This window comes from Lepisma saccharinum, chromosome 30 (genome assembly GCF_977018435.1).
Source record: "Lepisma saccharinum chromosome 30, izLepSacc3.1, whole genome shotgun sequence".
Lineage (NCBI taxonomy): Eukaryota > Metazoa > Arthropoda > Insecta > Zygentoma > Lepismatidae > Lepisma > Lepisma saccharinum.
The window spans coordinates 16,853,602-16,875,411 of record NC_139258.1 but is presented as its reverse complement, the minus strand read 5'-3'; the positions used below and the strand labels follow the sequence as shown (position 1 = coordinate 16,875,411).

The 21,810-nt window shown below is 37.9% G+C and overlaps 2 protein-coding genes across 2 annotated transcripts in view; one reads left to right on the top strand and one right to left on the bottom strand.

The window, feature by feature from the left end:
* Nucleotides 1–11,991, bottom strand: part of EloB (transcription elongation factor elongin B) — a 33,171-nt gene extending 21,180 nt beyond the window's left edge. The window contains exon 1 of the mRNA XM_083115098.1: nucleotides 11,857–11,991. Within this exon, the coding sequence (XP_082971224.1) occupies nucleotides 11,857–11,970 (114 nt within the window). The 5' untranslated portion in view covers nucleotides 11,971–11,991. The remainder of the gene's footprint in view (nucleotides 1–11,856) is intronic.
* The window catches only part of LOC145981699 (UDP-N-acetylglucosamine transporter SLC35D4-like), a 30,072-nt gene extending 8,514 nt beyond the window's left edge, over nucleotides 1–21,558 (top strand). The window contains exons 3-5 of the mRNA XM_083115097.1: nucleotides 2,637–2,798; nucleotides 4,354–4,481; nucleotides 20,878–21,558. Coding sequence (XP_082971223.1) covers nucleotides 2,637–2,798; nucleotides 4,354–4,481; nucleotides 20,878–21,211 — 624 coding nt within the window. The 3' untranslated portion in view covers nucleotides 21,212–21,558. The remainder of the gene's footprint in view (nucleotides 1–2,636; nucleotides 2,799–4,353; nucleotides 4,482–20,877) is intronic.
* The last annotated feature ends 252 nt before the right edge of the window (nucleotides 21,559–21,810 follow it).

Here is a 21,810-nt window from a genome sequence, read left to right as displayed (position 1 = left end):
AAGCTATTATTAAGCTATTAGATACAGCAAAAAATGCATACATTAGTATGGAGTTATGTTGCCTTTACTTTTGAGAACCATTTGGATGTGCTTGGGCATGGAATCACTAAGACTTCGGAAGTAATTTCCATCTCGATGCACCTCATTTTCTTTTAGTTCTGTTTGGAGGGTCTGTAGGTTCTGAATCTTCTTCTTTCCCAGGAATTGCTTCATACGATGCCAACAATTTTCAATTGGGTTGAGATCGGAGTTATTTCCAGGCCAATCTTTATCTGTTGTTCCTCAAGCCATTTCCTTACCTTCTTAGCCATGTGACAAGGAGCATTATCATGCATGGAAATATCACACTCATGGATCTGAAGCATATCCACTAAATGGTCCTTAAGAACATTGATATATCGGTCTGCGTTCATCGTCACGTTTTGCGGTAAGAAATATAAACCTGCCCTACCCTTTTCACCTGAAAAACAGCCCCACACCATTACAGACTGGGAGTGCCTAACGGTCGGAACTGTATACTTTCAGTCGTATCAATCTAAAGATGATGGACGTTGAACCTTAGCAGCTTCCATTCGGAACAGTTGGAATGAGCTTTCATCGGAAAACATGACTTTCCTCCACTGTGTTGGTGTCCAGTGTGCATATTTCTTTGCAAAAGCAAGGCGGTCTTTCTTCATGCGGGCTGTGAGTAGCGGCTTCTTAGCAGCGGTACGACACGACAAATCCAAGTCTTTCTGTAAACGGTGCTGGATCTTGCGAACACTAACTTTTTCCAGCAGACTCGGGTGCATTTCTGACGCTGTCAGACGAGGGTTTTCCTTTATTTCTCTCATTAGGAGAGCGTCTGTAGATTTGGTTGTTTTTCTTTGCCTCCCACCACGGAATTTGTGCTTTGGAATGACAGTCGGAAGCAGGTTGATTTACATATCGTCTTTATCTGGACGTTTTCACTTCGCTGGCTCTTTCCACACTACTACAGTACTTTCCCGGCATATCACAAATACACCTGTACAGTAGTCAGATATCCAATACAAATACAGTAGGAAAATATCCAACACAAAGTGCACCACACGAAAGCACAGCAATTTATCACACACACTACAGCAGAAAGTCACCCTCCCTGTGTCAACTAACAATACAAAATGAAATGAATTCGCTTATCAGCAGTAATACGCTGTTGCCAGATACGTTCATGCAGAAACATTTCCATGTTCGAAACAAAACAACACTAGATGCAAGGCTACGAAGTGATAGACCATTTACTACGACAGATTTCACATGAGGTCTGAAGTCATTTTGCAGCGGGTGTATTTGAAACAATCATATCATTGATTGAATTTCAGTGAAAATAGCGATAATTTTCATTTTTGGGATGCAATTTTCTAGTATTATCACTCATTGTCATTGTTTTATAAGTTAATCACTCGCAGAGAATGTGTCAATGGAAAAATGTACATAACATAGTACATTAAATTGAAACATTTCTAGACAAACCACATTGAAATTAACTTAGTAGAGGCACTCAAAAGAAAATAGTACATGGTGAAAAAGTATTATAAGTCTGAATCTCTACTGAAATATTTCTCTGGAGAATTGATTTCACTCAAGAGTTGTTTGTTTTGAAGCAGCCTATTGTGAAATGACACAATCCTCGATAAAAAATGACTTCACAGTTTTTACAGACAGCTTGCTTTTCTCATCGGTTCACAGTGAGTTCATTTCAGAGAACAACCGTTCAGCACTTGAATTAGTACAAGGGATATACATAACAAACTCCATTACTTTTTTCTTATCGTTCAAATATGGGACAAAGGGATGCCTTAACGTCAAACGGGATGTTTCCATATTTTACGGAATGTCTGGTAACCCTATTCTACAAATCCATGGCTAACTAACATTAAAATTAATACAAAATCTCGGAATGTCTGGAAAAGTCATGGAAATTTACTTCAGACTAAAAAGTCTGGAAATATTCAATATTGTTTGTATGTATTTTTCCATATTTAAATGATATTAGTAGGGATGGGACCAATTAATCGGTTTTCTATCAGTATCGTCCGATATAGGCATGTCGGTGTATCGCTTTATCGGTAAAATTACCGATTATTTTACCGATCTGATAATTTAGTGCAAAATTCTGCCATTTTGTTATAATTTTTATGGATAATCTCCATGCCCCACTTTCTAAAAAAGTACATGTTTAAATATGCAATTTCTTTTGCACTGCAGTCACCTTGAAACGCACATTTATTAAGGAGATGAACGAACATTTCAGGTTCTTCAAGGACCATTTCTAATTTTATATCGGATCGGTAGAATATTGGGATCGGTAAATTTCATATCGGTATCAGCCAAAATTTCATATTGGCCCATCCCTAGATATTAGTATTGGTGACATGACATTCTTATTTCAGATAAATGTCTTCCCGATGGTGCAGTGGTAGCGCCGTCACGTTGTAATCAAATGGTTCCATGTTCGATACCCGGTGGAGGCACATAGTGGTTCGGATCCCACTTTAAACTGTTGGTCCAGTCCCGATTAGCCTTACTGTGCATAAAGTGGACTTAAAACACCAACTCAATCACAATCAATCAATTATTTTAGACAGATGTTTTCCATTTTTTCTTATTTACAGCCAATTCCTGTGTTCCTGTCAATATGCAATTTGCTGCCGGCGTCGATTTTCTTGCTAGACCATTCCATAAATTTCCATGCCGCAGGAATATTTCGTTCAATTGCAGCCATACTGTGCCTCGGAACTGCAATATGTGTGATTCTTCTAGACATAAATATGACAGTAAGTATTGCGTTGATGAAAATGTTCTTTCCATTATATTTGGCTGGGATTTTGTTATTATTGTTATGCATACAGGAAAACAGAACTTTACATTGTGTCAAGGAAGAAGATACAATCTCTGGACTTATTAGGGGATGATATAAATACAATTAAGAATCGTGCTAAAATTGTTTTCACAGCAGCTAAAGAGTTAGGTTTGGAAGTTAGCAAAGATAAAACTAAATATATGCTTACAGGCCGAAACCAAGTGTTAGGTAATAATCAAAATGTAATTATTGATAACAACTCGTTTGAACCAGTTTCCAAATTCAAATACTTAGGAGTAATATTAACAAATGAAAATTATATTAAAGAGGAAATAAAAAGCAGGCTTAATTCAGGAAATGCATGTTACTTTTCTCTTCATAAATAATTGTCTTCTCGTTTAATATCTAAGAAACTGAAAGTTAAAGTATACAAAACAATAATTTTTCCTGTAGTATTATATGGATGTGACACTTGTGAAAGAGGAACATAAATTGAGAGTATTTGAAAATAAGACCCGTAGGAAAATATTTGGACCTAAAAGGGATGAGGAGACAGGTGAGTGTAAAAGATTACATAATTTAGAACTACATAATTTATATTCATGTCCAGATATTATTAAAATAATTAAATCAAGAAGACTTAGGTGGGCAGGCCATGTGGCACGAATGGGAGAGGAAAGAGGAGTTTACAGGATTCTTGTTGGGAAACCTGATGGTAAGAGACCTGTAGGAAGACCAAGACGAAGATGGAGGGATAATGTTGAGATGGACCTAAAGGAAATCGGTAGGGATGGGAAAAGAGTATGTAGATCTTGCTTAGGATAGGGACAGATGGAAGGCCTGTGTTGCTGCAGCCATGAACCTTCAGGTTTAAGAAAGCTAGAGAGTTAGTTAGACAAGGAAGAAATTTTCAAGTGCTGTGAACAACTCCTTGTAGAAACTCACAATAACAGTTTTAAATAATATATATGAGTTTTTGTTTTAAGTCCATTTTATGCACAGTGGCTTCTAGTAGGATCCGAACAACTATGTGACTCTAGCATGTATCGAAGCTGGAACCCCTTGATTACAAAGCAATGACATTACAGCTATGCCATCAGTGAGGCCCAATAACATCGTAAAGAAATTTTAATGTTCAAAATTTCAATGAACATATACCTACATAAAGAGAAGACTATTTTCCAACTTTGATTGCATAAGGTCTCTGGTTCGATTCCCGGTGGAGGCACATGGTGGTTCAGATCTCACTTTAAACTGTAGGTCCAGTCCCGATTAGCCTTTCTGTGCATAAAGTGGATGTGAAACACACACTCAAACAAACAAGCATAAGGAAATATGTTTGTTATTATTTTATCTGCTGACAGCTACTTTCTGGTAACATTAATGTTTTTAAAGTTATCACCATTGCAAGAACTCAAGGTTCCTGTTTACTATTTATCTTGAGTTTGGCTTTAGTAATGTTATTAATGTTATAAGTTCTGCTTCACGTGAAAGAGAAAAAACTGTGGTGTAATATGTTTAACTTCTAGCTTTCAGATTATCCTTACTTCTGGATGTTGGTTCATATTGTTCTGATGACCGTGCAATCTCTACACAGTCGCATTGCGGACTCTCGTTATGGGGAAATGGACAAGTTATATTACAGCTACATATTCAGGTGAGCACTTTTGTTTCTCATTTACTAATTATTTATGTTCTTAAACCTTTCGAGGTTGGATGGTTGATATATCGACCAGCAGCATGCGGCAGCAATTAACGTGCCATTTCTTGAAAACTACAAACAACATTTCAGTTCTGTCTTTTTTGGTCTTTAGTATACATATGAAGGTATGACATACTCAAATAACAAAACATTATATCCATTGTTACTATTATTAAGAAGTGCCTTTGTTTCCATTTGTTATCCCTGTGATATACGGGATAGATTTATATTAATTAATCTAATTTCTAAACTACTGCAATTAGGGAACAGGAGGGATAGGGATGCAGGGGAAAAGGCCCGATTTTCGAAATTTGCCCTGACCACATGGCAGAATTAACACTATTGAAAACTATGCACTACAGTCCCGTGCGAATTAATCGGAACAAGATATTTTTATGCATGATAGAGTCTCAAACTTGACTATGGTTTCATGTTGATGAATCTATGACATATCGTGTAATACAAATTATATAACAGAAAGAAGACATATTAGCTATTAAGAAATATTACGAATATGTAATTTATTGTTTATGAATAGTGTAATTGATGAATTAGGGTATAAGTCCAAAAAAATACATAAAGTGTGTAGTTATTGTCGTATTTCAATTATTAATTCGCACGGGATTGTAGACCTCATTTCTGATTGGCCTACTTTATTTGAAATATTTTCTCAACGTTCATACATTTATTAGTGGGCGAATTCACACACACGTACAGTCCCGTGCGAATTAATTGAAATAAGACAATAACTACACACTTTATGTATTTTTTTTGGACTTATACCCTAATTCATCAATTACACTATTCAGAAACAATAAATTACATATTCGTAATATTTCTTAATAGCTAATATGTTTTTTCTGTTATATAATTTGTATTACACGATATGTCATAGATTCATCAACATGAAACCATAGTCAAGTTTGAGACTCTATCATGCATAAAAATATCTTGTTCCGATAAATTCGCACGGGACTGTATATTTGAGCTCTTACCTATTTTGTTCATTAGTATACCTCTAAAGGCATACTTGAATTACAAGGTGTACAACTTTGCTTCCGCCGTTTTTCCCCAAAAATATAACGCTGTAATGAAAAACATTGCTTACCCAGGCATTATTCAAAGTATTGTCCATCGCTGGCCACTACTTTCTCCCATCTTTCGGGCAGCGTACGAATGCCGCGTCTAAAAAATTGTTCATCTTTGGAGGCGATCCACGAATCGATCCACTTTTTGACTTCTTCATAAGATCGTAAGTGTTGGTCAGCCAGTTCATGAGCCATTGATCTAAACAGGTGATAATCAGAGGGAGCGATGTCTGGAGAATAAGGCGGGTGGGGTAGGACGTCCCATCTTAATGTTTCCAAGTACGTTTTCACCACTTTGGCAACGTGGGGTCGTGCGTTGTCATGCTGCAAAATCACATTCGGGCGTTTTGAAATGGCTTGCTGTGTCACTCCCAATGATCGTGCCAATTCTTCTTGAGTTTGACGCGAGTCTTCACTCAGCAATGTCTCCAATTCTGCATCTTTGAAAACTTTCTGTCTTCCACCACTATGCCGGTCTTCGACGTTAAAGTCACCGTTCTTGAAGCGTTGAAACCACTCACGACAGGTTCTCTCACTTATAGCGTCCTCACCATACGTAGTGGAGAGCATTCGATGAGCCTCAGCCGCAGTTTTCTTCATATTGAAACAAAAAAGTAGAACCTCCCGCAAATGGCGAGAATTTGGCTCGTACACTGAGATTTTCAATCGCGAAAAACTTCACGATGCACACACCACTCGACTAATGTTTGAATGGGGTTATCTTGGCAGAGGTCCAAGCTAACTGCGTGACGTCGGCGATCTGCTTCTTTCGACCGCTACTTCCTGTTATTGCCACCTGTCGGAAAACGGCGGAAGCAAAGTTGTACACCTTGTACAAAAGAATATATCCATTGTTACTACTATTAACAAGCACCCTTTGAAAAAAAAAAGACATTTTAAGCAACATGCGACAATTAAAGGTTCAGTGGGAATGCAGGGGCAAAGGCCCAAAGCTCAAAATTTTTCGTAATTACCCAAAATTTCTGAAATATTTCAGCATGGGTATTACATGTTCTCATACAGTGATCTTTTGTCGTGGTTCCCTCCATATTTGGTCCATCCAACATCCATAAGATGAAAGCAAAATTCCGGAAATCGTGCAGTAAACTGGCAATGCTGCCACTTTACACAATGTTGTTATTTTTTTTGAGCCAAGAATTATCAGTCTCATTGAATGAAACTTTGCATCGTTGTAGGAATGTACTACTGCTACATACTACATTTTTCAAAAACTAAATATGCTGACCAAGGCAGTAATTTATTTTATTTAAAACATAAACTAAACGTAACGTTTCAACCTTCTAGCAAGGTCTTCTTCAGAGACTGTATCAAGTACAAATGTAACAAGATACAAAAACAGGGCATTATATATACACAAACATTACTCCCTCCAGACTATTAGAAAGTTGTACAGGAACTTTCTAGCAGGTGGCTTTCCCTTGTCAACTGTACTTTCACCTAAAAGGCTAAATATATTTACTTCCATATAGAATGTGGTTGGACTTTTTATCTCACGCTCTTTTTCCTTCATTTTTCTTCCTTCTCCTCTCCTCATTCTGTCTTGTCCTTTCCACTCTTTCTAACACCTTCTTCCATTCTTTGTCTAACTTCAGTCCTCCATTCCAGTTCATTGTGTCTTCTTCACCTTTCTTCTCTATTTCCTTGGCCTCCTTCCATTTTCTCACTAGCATTCTCTTCTCCCTTCCTATCTGCTTAGCCTCACCCCACTCTATGTCATGTCCTGTTTCTCTCATGTGTTTAAATATCGCATTTCTCTCTCTCTTAAGTCGTACATCATCCCTATGTTGTTTCAACCTGTCTTTCAGCCTCTTTTTTGTTTCTCCTATGTACACACACTGACATTCTTTACATTTCACTTCGTAGATAATCCCTTCCTCTTTCTCTTCTCTGTTTTCCTTTTTCTTGCTTGCATTCTTCGCTATTCCTAAGATGCGATTATATTCACATTTTTAAAACCAAAATGTCATTTTATATGCTGCTTTTTCACTGCTATAACAGTGAAATTTCATTTTATTTACCGCTTTTGAACCCGAAATTGACTCTGTTTTTGTACTGAAATTTTGCTTTTTTATTTACCAAAAATATGTGCCTCTAGTAATTCATGAAGTTTCCGGCTATATATTTTTTTCTGGTGGGAGGATAGGACCCTTCAAAAACAAGCACAGCTTTTACTTTAGAAAATCTGTTTTTCTCGGAAAGTATCAGCAGGAAGTGTGCAGTTCTTGCTGCAAGAATGGAACACGTTTCCGGCAATATGGAGTTACAATTTTGAACCCTTACATCATACATGGCGGGCTGCCCGAAGTTCAAATTTTGTAAAAAAGAAACTACTTTTTTACTTCTTCTTTTTCTAGTTGATAAAATATTTTTTTTACCATAGGCTTACAGTCTAATCTGTACTGAACAAAATGAGCCAAAATTTGTAACTCTAGCGTTGGTAGTTTCTATATCCTGTCCCAGCTAACTGTAGAGCAGGACCATGCATATCAGCAGAGGAGGAGGAGGAAAATCGAGTTGTGAAAGTGCAGTGTTGCCAACCGTACGGTCCAGACCTTAGTCCGTACGCTAAATGCACGGCTTGTCAAAATTTGCTCTTGCAGTTTTATCCCTAATATTTCCTTAAGAAATTCTTAAACCAATCGTATGGACCTGGAGTTATTACGATCCGTTTGCCGTGTGCGTTCGGTATTACCCATTTCAAAAGTTTGCAACGCTGCATAGGAAATCAGGTAACTTCCGTCGCCCACTACGCAATCCCGTTCCTCTCACTGTTCATTGGTGGAGCCATCTTGCATCACTACTTGCGCAGACTTGTTCTCGTTTGCCTGGTCTACAGTTAGCTGGTACGGAGTTTAAGATATAAATTTTTATTCAAAACCCTACATAATTTTAAATTACCTGCTGGAAACACACACGGCGTTGGCACCTACATGCTGAAAATCAGCCTCGGCAGTTAACAGTTAAACTGTAAATTCAGTCAGCATAAAGTAGGCTTAAGATAAACTTTGGAATAAACTTCACTCTCATCTTCAGACATTGAAGTAAAGCAAAGTGGACTTTTCCAGAACTTTTCTTTAATTCTCTCGTTGGCACTTACGTTACTTTAAATAGCTCACCCTTGTAGCTTGATGCCTTAGCAGAATAACATAACAGGGTTGCTACGCGACTGGAAAACCTGGAAAACAGGGAAAAGTCAGGGAATTTGGTTGGTCAGGGAAAAGTCATGGAATAGTCGGGGAATTTTGCATATTTTCTGGAATTTACGCGCATTTTGGAGTTGCAGGAGAACCAGTTACAAAATGAACGAACGGTTCATTTCCACTTCCGCATTCGGTTCTTGTGATTCCAGTCCCCCCAAAAGATTCAGTTCAGAAACTTGTTCCTCTCGTCATTATGACTTCTAGTCTGTTACGTACAAAATTATGGTTCCTTGGCATTTCGATTCTATATTTATTCACTCTCTGATCTAGGTTCTTGGATCCGTTCATTTTGCGACTCGTTCTTGTGAACCTGTTGAAGACTGGAATTTGGAGAAGCGTGAGATTTTTCCTTAGAGAACAAGATACTCAAGACGAAACCTACGCACCAGCCATCCTCAGAATTTCTTGCAGAAAAAATGTTGCTTTAGCTTTGTGCGTGGTGAGGTAATTTTCTTTCTTCAAGAACACACCCGTTCGGAACCCGTTCTCTTTTAATACGTGAAGCGGAGCAGGTTGGTGTTCGGACAGTTCATTGGTTTTGGATCTGCAATAAAGCTTGAAGAGCAGAATTTCACGTAACTGGCTGTGGTAGACGTCACACTGGATTAGTGCGGACGCCGAGTAAAAACAAAGGGACTCACTACTTCGTTCCCCCCGTGAACCCGTTCTGTGATTTTGAGTCCTTCGTTTGCGACCCGTTCAGAAGCAACCTGATCAACTAGTTCATTTGCTCGTTGTCGTAGTTTTTACATTGCAGAGATGTGTTACACCCGAGAAATTAGTGTTTTTATGCAGTATCAGTGACGTCATTATTAGAATATGCACGTGTTTTGTGCATGTAGAACGAATTTATGTTTTAAAAACTGGTGCGAAATAGAGGAATTAAACGTACGCTGGTCACACATCGTTGTTAGGCTATTAATGTTGGTTTCATGCTGATAGTAATTTTACATATTGTTTGCGTGTAGAATGAAATTATGCTGAAAAGTGGTGAAAATGAGCCCAAGTTCCTTTTGTTTTATTACGATTTCATCATGCTACAAATGCAACTTTTACATGGTTCGATTTCTATTTATGTCTGTTAACACATACTGCAGAGTTTTAGCGATTACTTAAGATTTTGTCAATATATGCTTTTGTGGTTAGGTTAGGAATGTCAGGTTTGGTTGTCTTAGAATTAAAATAAAGACCCTGAATGCTCTCTACTAAGGTTCCGATTTATTTCTACATTCATTCCCACTAGTTTACGATACTTACTGTCGCTTGTCAACCGGAGAATACCTTGTCCGTGGGAAGCGTGTATGATTGAGTAAGGTCATTTTGAATTTTTGTTTTTCAACATAAATAACTTTTTTCGAATCCAAATAGTGCTCATTATTTTAAGGAAGGTTCAAATTTCGTGTCACAATGATTGCCAAAATTCTATGATAATTAGTCTTCCTGCTAGGAAAATTTGAAAAAAAAAATCATAAAACATTCAGAACTGTTACCTTTTAAAAGACAGATTTCGATGTTTTCCGTAATATAAAATTGGTTCCAGCATGTGGAAAACTCAAATAATGGAGATATTTGATTCCAAAGTATGGCCCGCGTATATATTTTTTTTAGGTGTATGGTTGGTCACCGGCCCCATTCAAGTTCTGAATTTCCGTAATATGTACTATTTTCAATAAATTAAAAAATATAATCATTAAACTTATTGCATATTTTCTAAAGGTACATGACCTAATTTTCTGTTGTTTCTCATTTGTATTGATATAGGCTAATTGAGGTTGTATACAGGTTACATTGTAAAGCTTTGATATATATGCCACATTTCTTATTGATTTTTTTACACCACCTTAATTGTAATTACTTAGTGAAAATGGGGAAGTTCAATAGTTATTTATTTTTTCATTGAATAGCATTATTTTAATCACTTGGTAAATTTTCAGCTAATAACTGTGTATATTCATATTCATAATAATTAACGTGCCTGCATATTTAATTGAAAAACATGAGGTTCAAAAGCAAAAATCATAACGACACACATGTCTGGAAAAATTTTATTTCTGGTCTGGAAAACCTGGAAAAGTCAGGGAATTTCATAATCAAAAAATCGTAGCTACCCTGCCTAACATGCTATAAAATTAAGCTATACAACATTGAGATTTCAGCGTTAACCTCCTCCCGACAGCTGGTTGCAAATATGTACTACCAACTCCATGTGACAGAAATTAACATACCATATCATTTCAGTTCTGTCTTTTTTGTACATTTGTATACATTGTAACTATTATTTATTAACAAGTTGAGTTTGAACGAGTCCTTCGTTTCCCTCGGAGGTTTAAAATGGTCTATAACTCCTCAACCGCCACTTTTTTCATATTTTTTTAATGTAATAATGAGAACAAAATAACACTTTAACAACATGTAAGGTCCAGGAGCAAAGACCAATATTTTAAAATTTCCAGAAAATTACAACTTAAAAATGTTGCATAATTCCCCCCCCCCCCCAATTTACATATGCTTCTCTGCAAATTTGTTCCATCCAGCATCCATAGGGTTGACGGTAGAAGCAAAATTCTTGGTTTTTCTGTAAGCTGGCAAGACTGGTTATTATACATTATTTTTTGCCTCCAAGAAGTATCAATGTATTTTCAATGAAACTTTGCATCATTGTAGGAATGTACCACTGTTACTATATACCACACACTTTTAATTTACTGTGGTCTATTTTTGGAGCCACAGGGACATGCCAAGTGCCACTTTTTTTAAATGATTTTTTTCTTCTTTCTTTATCTTTCATTATTGTGAGGTACAATACATAAATTTTACTTTTTCTATAGTCCCTGCCAGTTAAAAAAAATCATCTCTATGACAATTAGTTCTCGAGCTACGATTTCTTTTGCACTTCAGTCCAAGTTTGGAAAGCACATGCCTGAAATGTTCCCATCTGGAACAAGTTTACAGGCATGTGAGATTCTCTTCCAGTAAAGGTTATAGTAAGTAAATTGTACTAGTTAAAGGTACATTACTTACATGATCTGTGATCTCCTGAGCTGGAGGTGGGCACTGCGACAGCCTTATCGAGCCGAGCCTGTGCAGGCACTCTCTGCAAGCATTTTTTCCCAAGATACGAGCGAATTTTCCCATCCTGGCTTCCAACTGCGTACCACACCCACAGCCACCACGACTCAACTGGCAGGTCTGTGCTTCCTGGCCACTTGCATGCAAAGCATGCTGGTATGTAGTAAGCAAGCATTTCCGGGAAGAACAATGAGGTCTTATCACTCATGCTATGACCTCATCATGTCATGTTTGTAAACAAGTCCGTTAAGGTATGCATGAATGGGACTTTGCGTTCACCACATTGTCAACATATTTACCCTTTCATCATGCAACAAAATAATTATTTTGCATGAGCTTTAATCTAATCCATATTGCGTTCAATAAATTTCATTAGTACATTTTTAGTAATAGTTTCAAAGAAAGTTTTTACTGGCTTGTATTTTGTCCCTTTAGAGTAATCATTGAATTACTGATGAAAAGTGAATTGATGAAATATGTGAAAGATGAATTGCTAAACAGCACTGAAGTCTCAGCTGGGACTCAAACCCAGTCCCTCTGGCCAGGGTTGTTAAAGGTTAAGGAATTTTAAATAAATTCCATTCTGGTCCAGAGAGAGAAAATCAGCAAGCGTAAATATTTATTTATTTACTTCTTCTTTTGGATGGCGAAGTTAAGTCACAAGCCTTTTCTTACACTTAACCATCTCTACTTCACATTTTACAAATTTAGTTCAAATATCTAACAGTTTGTGAAATATAAAACATCAAAATACCAAAGAAAAAAGAAAAAATACAAAAGGATAAAAAACACACAAAAAGAAAGAAGAAAAAAGACAAAACAAAAATACACATGCTTTAAGAAATGTAAAAAATGCACATACAACATGAACACACACATAACAAAAATACTTAAAATACAGAGAAATCAGTCGGTGTTTGTCCTACAAATTTAGATCAAGAAAGGTTTCATTTTATTGTCTTTCCTTGTTTTCAGTACTGGTAACTTGCCTCCAGAAGATTCTGGATCGTTAAGAACCTTTTTATCTGTAAAGTATTCCAATTCGGTCCAGGAACCCTTTTTCCGGATCAATTTAAATAGGATCCAAATTCCGTATTGAAATGAAACAATACGCAACTTGGACCAAATTTAAATTGTGTGAAAAAAAAGGGTCCGGTCCTGTTACGGAACCCAATAGAATTTGTGTGTTCCTGAACCTTGAACAATCCTGCCTGTGGGTTCAGAACACAAGCGTGGCTAACTTCCCCGTCATCCAACTTTGAATCAATTTTATTGTTTATCTGAGAACTTCTATTCCACCAAAACATTATTGCATGATATGAGCAAATGTTAAAACATAAAGTAGCCAAGTCTGGCCTGCACAGTGGATGATGCAATTTATGCTGATGATTAGTTTGAGACTTGCACCACTGTATGTACAGAAAACCCACACTATGGCAGCACTATGCAAATCATTATTAATATGTAGTAGAGTCTGATACAAGGCACCATTCATATAAATGGGATATGCAAACAGTTTTTGTATGTTTCATAATTAATAATACAATTGCAAGTAAAAAAAATCAATGTTACAGTAAAACTCATTATTCCAGACTAATGAGTGGGATAAGTTGACGGGTTTAATGAAAGTCCGGATTAACTGAAATAACCTAAAAGAACAGTAGAAAGTGCATTAACACTCTGTTTATAGCACCAAAACACGTTTATTATGGTGTATTTAAAGGGCATAGGCCTACATACACTATGCAGTACAAAGTCTGCAGGAAGCAGAATTTCATCAGTGGTTGACTGCCTTTTCTTTGGGAAGTTCTCTTGTTGACTTGTATCCACATTTATAACCTTGCATTCTGCTTTTTTTTTATTATTTATTTATTTTGCCTTTTGCCTGTCCCGATTAAGCAAAGTCCGGCTTATCGGGGTCCGAATTAACGAGGTCTTACTGTATTTGGAAAAGCAATATTTCAGGTTTTTTTATTAAATATGTGGGGTGGAATTTTACTGTGAATTAATGTTGACAATATGCAGTGTGAGCTATGTTGTATTAGGCACATCCAGAAAGTAAGTTTTCCACTTGCCCACAGGTGGCAGGCCATGCGTATTGAAACCGGTTTTGCACATGCGTGAGAGTCACATGCCCTGGCTAGTGAATGTCCTAGAAGATGCCTCCCAAAAGTCCTCAGTAGCGTCGCGGCACCGATGAAACATGGCGGCTCTTATTCCTGCCACGTGCGAGGTTCGTTCGGTGATCAAGTTCTTTAACGCACAAAACATATAGCTGATCGAAATTCATCGTCAGCTGTGCCAGGTGTATGGGCCAGACATCATGAGCAAGCAAATGGTGCGTCGTTGGTGCAGGACATTTACTGAAGGCCGGTATGTGCATGACGACGAGCGCAGTGGGCGGTCATCAGCCGTTATGGACGAGCTTGTGGAGCAGGTGCAGCAGCGCATATTGGAGGATCGTCGTGTCACAATCACAGAACTCAGCAGCCATTTCCCGCAGATTTCTCGGTTTTTGTTGCACGACATTGTTACCAAACGCCTCTTGTTCTGGAAATTGTGTGCCCAGTGGGTGCCGTAACAACTGATGCCCGAACACAAAGGAAAACACATGGGTATGGTGCTGACATTTCTGCAGCGTTACCATGATGATGACGATTTTCTCAACCGGATCAGCACAGGGGATGAAACGTGGGTTGCATACAGCACCACAGAAAGCAAGCAGCAGTCCATGCATTGGCGTCACAGTGGATGTCCATGCAGGACGAAGTTCAAACGGACTGTGTCTGCGTGAAAAGTGATGTGCACGGTGTTCTGGGACAGACAAGGCATTCTGCCCAGAGGTGAGACTGTGAATGCTAACCATTACTGTGAAACACTGGGGACATTACGCCAAGCCATTCAGAATAAGCGACGTGGTAAGGTCAGTGCCGAAGTGATCTTGGCACGACAATGCGAAGCCGCATATGGCTATGTGTACTGCAGCCCTTCTGGACAGGTTCAGTTGGGAGGTATTCAATCATCCATCGTACAGCCCCGATCTCATTCCCAGTGATTACCACCTATTCTTGCACCTGATAGAGCCTGTCCGGTCAACATTTTCACAGTGACGAAGAGTTTCAGATGGCTGTCACACAGTGGTTCGGTGCCCAGGCGGCAGACTTCTATGATGCAGGTATAGAGAAGTTGGTCCCACGCTATGACAAGTGCCTAAATTCTGGCGGAATTACGTTGACAAGTAACTGGACAAGTGTTGTATCTGTGGCAATAAATCATTGAATGAAATAATGTTTCCTTTCTGTTCATGACCCCAGGGAAACTTACTTTCTGGATGCACCTAATATATTGGATTTAATATCAACAATCAGAAAGATTGTGGTATGTATATTTCTGGTTGTCACAGTTTATAAATTTGAAGATAGTTCTGTTGTTATAAATATCACAAAGGAGCATTGTTGCACTGAGTGTTGAGATAGTAACATGAAACCATGCCACTTAAAACAACCTGTACATATTTCCATACTAAGGTTACATTCAGGTTCAATTTTTGTTGACATTACCTTTTGCCAAGTACCACATCCTACTTGATACTCATAATGTTGCTACCCACCAATGTGAACTAGATAAGAAATCTAAAGATTATGTGACTTTCAGATTATCCAATATTCATTTTATATGGAACAATTAATCTGGATATTCTGAATGATTGATATTGGATATTTAGATGACAATAAATGTCTGATATCCAAGAACATATTTAGGACCCTCCCGCCAGAAAAAAGTACTAAGTATCAAATTTAAATAATGAAAATATACTTGTTTAATCGAGGGTTATTTATTTCTGACAAACTTATTGGAAGGCAAGGATTATATTAGTATCACATGATTTTGAATGACAGTACCAAAGAAGAATTATGCAAGATTTATGACTACTTATAAAAAATGCATAAACTTTAACCAGGAACTTTACTTTTCGTCAACTGGATCTAATATCCTTTTTATGATATTCAATCCTTTAACTATTTGTCATAAATTTCCTTGCCAGGGCAGTTTTTTACAAATTTTGTTGACCTTAACTACACGTAAGCTACATACTGAATAGGTGCTCTTGTATCACTATCCTCGTACAGTGCCTTAAGCTATTCATGTAATAAAAATATAATATTAATTAATTTAATATAATTATTATTTTAATTTAAACATTATTATTATTATGAGTAGGGCTCGGAAGTTGAAGACCTATAAATTGCCCTAAAAATATCAAAAAATGACCTAAAAACGGAAAAAAGGACGTATAAATGTGATCCAAATTAATTAATAACTTCAGTTTTAATTACATATTTAATGAATATCCGCAAAACCTCCTTATCTGACTTGAGATCTTTGCAGGCGCGTGCTGTCTGGTCGTATACACCGTGCTGAAAGCTTCAAAACAAGAGAAAGTTGCCACTTGCAGCGCCATCTTCCAGACAAGTTATGGTTAAAGGACCTTGTACCGTACTTGCTTCAGTGGTCCAAAAATGTTTTTCTCTCGTTTTAGGGATGATATATATTATTTCCTTACTACAGAAAGGATGTTTAAGAGGTGATGAACTGATGATGATTCGAATTGAGAATGGGCAGTTTCAACGTAGTCGAAAGAAGGTGAAGTTGCAAAAAAAAGCCGTTAAGACCTAAAAATAGGCTAAAAAAGGACCAATAAGCCAAAAAACACCGAAAGAGGCAAAAAAGGACAAATAACACCCACCTTTTTCTGGCCTACAATGACCCAAAATGAACATATATTATCGTATTGTATCCAAGGTATTGGGTAAGAAGTATAAAGTCTTAGCATAGCAGGTAACAGGGATAGGAATGCTGAATAAGTAATCAGACAAAGGTCGGGTGATTGACTTGGAAGGCGTATGTGGCATGAGTGTTGGAATTGTCAGGAGGTATGATCAGTTGGCGAGAATACGAGAGAGAGTAAGAACTGCGGATTGTGAGAGAGAAGCAAAGTGGAGAACGATTATTGGATGATGGTGTGTGATTGGATCGATGTCTGACGGGGAGGTCAGACAGTGACATTTGAGAGCACAAGTGTAGGAACAATCTTCATCTATTTGTAAGGCAAGTAATATCCTTTTCTAAACCAATCCATATCGGTTCAGTCATGGAGAGTATAAAACCCATATCTAGTCTAAGTTAATTTCTATCGCCATTCCTTTAAAAGGTAACCTCTTGCATTTATCACATTTAGGCCAAGCGAGTGATAACCATCTGAGACATGAATGAGAAATAACTACATCACCCAATTCAATCTAGAGGTTCTTGGTTCGATCCCAAACGCAGCATGGGAGTTGCGTTACGTGGTGGATGTGCTTTGGGCTTCTCATCCATTTTTTTTTTTGCAAATGCGATGAGAAAACACTGCAGTACATGAAATACTGCGATTTTCATCTATTTCATCCCGAAATATGATGAAAGTAATAGAGCCTTCTAGCTTTTCAAATTACATACGTGCGATATGGTGCCGGAATTTTCACTTGTTAGCGCTTCACGTTGTGTTAATAATCAATTATTACCAAATATCAAGAAAAGAAAGCAAAAGGTAGGCCTAGCAATATGCTACGCGGTAAGGCACAAATAAATAAGAGTAGAGCTTCAACTAGGTTTTTCGGCGATTGGGTTGTGTAAAAAGGAGAATGAACATTAGGATGTTGCATAAAGGTTGGTTAAATATTTTAAAGATGTGTTCGGTACTGTCGTCACTCTGTTACGCGATTGTTGAACCTAACTTATCAAATTTCTGGGAGAGTAAACAATTGAATTGCTAATAATGTCCTGTCAAAGCCACGGGGTAATGAGAAATGAAAATAAGCAACTTAGTGCTAATTTTAAGCTAATCAAGCATTTTTCCTGCGCATAGGCTAATCATAGAATCATGGAACAATCTAGATTTATCCACCCCGACATTCTCGAAACTATCCAGTTTCAAGGTAACATTCACGAGGATGTATTAAAATTCATTGACAAATTTGAAAGTTTAGCTATGCTTAATGAGTGGAATGACTTAAAGAAAAGGCAAATGGTACCGGCATTTTTGGGTGATTCAGCATTGGAGTGGTTCAATACTTGGAGTCGAACTCAGGAAGCACAGGATATAGATTTTGTAACTTTAAAGACTAAAATTGTGGAAGAATTTACGGAACCGGGTGACACTTTTCAATTAGAAGAACAAATCAGATTACGCTTCCATCAGGAAAATGAACCTGTTTCAAAATATGTGAGAGAAAAACAGTTATTGTTATTAAAATTAGATCCAGCCATGGACATTAGTGAGCAAATTAAGCAAATAAGCGGGGGTTTACAACCTAACTTTATGAAAGAAGTTTATAACAGGGAATATGATTCAGTGCATGAAATGTTACGAGACCTGAAAAATGTTGAACAATTCAAATATCTTGTGCAAAAACGTAAAATTCTAGAAACTGAATGTGAGACAAAATCTCTGTCGTGTTCTGAATCGAGTCGAGCATACATGCCGACTCAGCAAGCTATCCCGTTGCAGCGCACGGTCAATGGTCATGTTGACATAACATATTCTCAGGCTAATTGGGAGATCGAGGAAAGATTAAATGCACTACAACAAGACCTTGATCAATTACAGTCGAACACGGGACTCCAGTCTCATGAGTCAGACTTAGTTTTGCAATTTCAGAATCTTGAGTCTAAAGTAAATGCACTTGCAGAACATCGGAAAAAACATTCATTCACTGAGTCATCATTCTCATATCCACTTAGAGAAAATGTTCCTAGAGATAGAAACAATAGGAGAACCTATTATCATAATAGTAATCATAGAGCTCAGAATAGAAATACTTGGCATAACAACCACAATAATAATCTCGACACACAGTCGCAAAGCTCGCATAGGGGGCGAATGGCGCAATCGCGGTAACCCTCGATTTCAGCGTTCGCACTTTTCATCTTCATCGCCACGAACATTTTTGGAGCAACAACAGGGACACGAAGATCCAAATAACCATACTAATCAGGTTGTAAATACAAATCACTCTACTTTTCGTAAGAACAGAAGCAATTTTAAACGAGTAAGACCTGCATATGACGGGGACCTAGGTGTAGGACCTTCGGGGAAAAGTCTAACGGTCTCTACTTTTCCTTCTGAAGATCTGATTTACATCAATGTGAAAGTAGATGGGGAAATTCGACAGTTCATCCTGGATAGTGGAAGTCAAATTTCGCTTACGGGAGATAAGAACATACCAGTCAATGCCAAGCGATTTAATATAAATACTGCGATTAGAGGGGTCACTAATAGTCAACTGACGGTTAAGGAAATTGTGTTACTACCATTTTCTATACATAACCAAACATTTGTTCATCCATTTAGAATCGTTAAGGATTTTAATCAAGTTACTATATTAGGCCGCGGTGGCTCAGTCGGTAACGCGTCTGACTACCATGCTAAAGGTCCCGGGTTCGATCCCCGGCCGGTTCAAATCCGGGAACTTTTCTAACGGTGGAAGCGGCCCCGGTGCCTACCCAGCGTCGAATAACATGGGTACCTGGGGGAAACCCTGGGGGGTAAAGGTGGTCAGGGGCGTGATGCTGATCACATCACCCCCACTCACGACCGGATCAAGAAAGTGTGGGGCGTTACCTCCACACCCCCTATACGCCTTCATGGCGTGGTGCTATGCACAGGGGAACACTTTACCTTTTTTACCTTTTTACTATATTAGGAAATTATTTCTTGAAGGGACAGAAGGCTAAGTTAGATTTTGAGGAAAATAAGCTTATATTGCATAGATTTGGCACACCTAGAAACCAAATTAAAAATGAGAATAAGAAAGCTTTTGACGTGTCAATCAAAGTTTCCCATTTGTTACAGCATGTTTTGCAACCAGAATTTGTAGCTGCTAAAAAGATAAAAGTGAAACCCAGGACACATTTGTGCATTCCATTGAAATTGGCTAATTCATTTGACAAAGATAGGACACTCTTGGAACTGGACCTACAGTTTCAAGAGAAAATGGGATTGATGGTTGCCAGAGCAATTATTAATCCGGATTCGAATCTCATTTGGATCACAAATCCTTTAAATTATAATGTTACAATTAAGTAGGGCACTATAATCAGGAAAGCTGAAACATGGGATAGGCCAATCACAAGTAACAATAATGATGAGAATAAGGATGAAATTGGTGAACAGGCACAGGTTTTCGCAACGGAAGTGTCAGGGAACGTCAATGACGCACGGGCAGACCCTAGTCGGTTTGATGTGAATCCGAATTTAGAACCCCAGCAAAAAGAGCAACTTTTGGCTGTTTTAATGAAATATCCACATATTTTTGCGTGGTCAAAGGATGATATAGGTAGAGCCACGAATTATAAACATAGAATTCAGCTAAAAGATGACACAGAATTTCACTTAAAATCCTATCCAATTCCAGTTCACCTTCGTGATGAAATTAAAGATCAGATTGAGACTTTATTAAAGCAAGGTGTTATTTCTCCTACACAATCACCCTTTAACTCTCCAGTTATCCTTGTAAAGAAGGCAAGGGGGGTTATAGATTATGCCAGGATTATCGCAGATTGAATGTTTCGTCTATTTGACGCTCTCGGTGTGAATAACATCAATGAAATATTATTGTTTAGCCCTTAATAATTGCACGGCAGTGTAAAACTAGTTATTACCAAATGCATCATGGGAGTTGCGTTACGTTATATTCGGCCTCATCTTTGGACACTAGGAAAAAAAATGATTTTTTCTCAACTTCCGAGCCCTAATTATGCGGCACTTGGTTCAGCCCTCCCCCAAAAACATATTTCTAGATATGTGGCTGCTGATATTTAAAAATAGATTTCTGAAATCATGATAAAAATTCTGCTTTTTGGATTTGAGCATCTACTAATATTGCAGGATGCTTCTGTACGTATCGTAATGCTGAACTCTTTGTGTTCCAGTGTGGTGGTCCTTGCTCCAGGCAGCCTGTACCTAGAAGAAGCATTCCTTGTCCTCCATTTCCAGCACAGGCGCCAGATCCGCTTTTACATTGGCTGCCTGCTCAGCGGCATTCTGGGTGCTTTTCTGAACGTGTGGACGTGTCGCATCCGACTGGACAAGAGATTTGGTAAAGTGCAGGGGATAGCGAAGGCTTTAACTTGTCTGCTAGCAGTGCCAACTTTTCAGCCACAGCTGTCGACCATTGTTTGGGCTTCCATTGCTGTAAATGTCGTCTCCAGCATTTTTGTACCGTCTGATACGACTGAGGACGAAGCGGATGTTTTGGATGTGTAGTGTGCGTGTTCTATTTGCTCAACTAGAGGGTTGTAAGTCCAGTTTGGTGGCAAATGAATGGGTTATCTCAAATGTGAGGGTTCGGGTCCAACTGCTCATCCTGCTGCTTAACTTTTCATGTCTGAAATGTGGAGCTGAGCCGATACTCATCGATTGGTATTGCTGATACCACTGGTATTGGTTTCAGAAAGTACCGGTTGGATTTTATTTATTGACACCTGCCAATACTTCTCCGGCATTTTGATCGTTCGTGGGGTCTGCATTTCCATGTGACACTTTCACAGTGTCTAATTATTCTGGAAGTTATGCAAAATCAGAAGCTTCCATTGATTTTGCACAAATATTATATGCAAAAGCTGTATTTATGATTATATAACAGTAGGGATGGGACAGCTTACTCGGTACTCTATCGATATAGGTTTATCGGTAAAATTACCGATCGTTTTACTGATCCAATATATATCTATAAATATCTTGTAATTTAGTGCAAAAGTATGCCATTTTGTTATAATTTTTATAGACAATCTCCATCAACTTTTGTTACTATTTTAAAGTATAGGTATCAGTGGGAATATGTAAGAGTGACTATTTTGATTCAA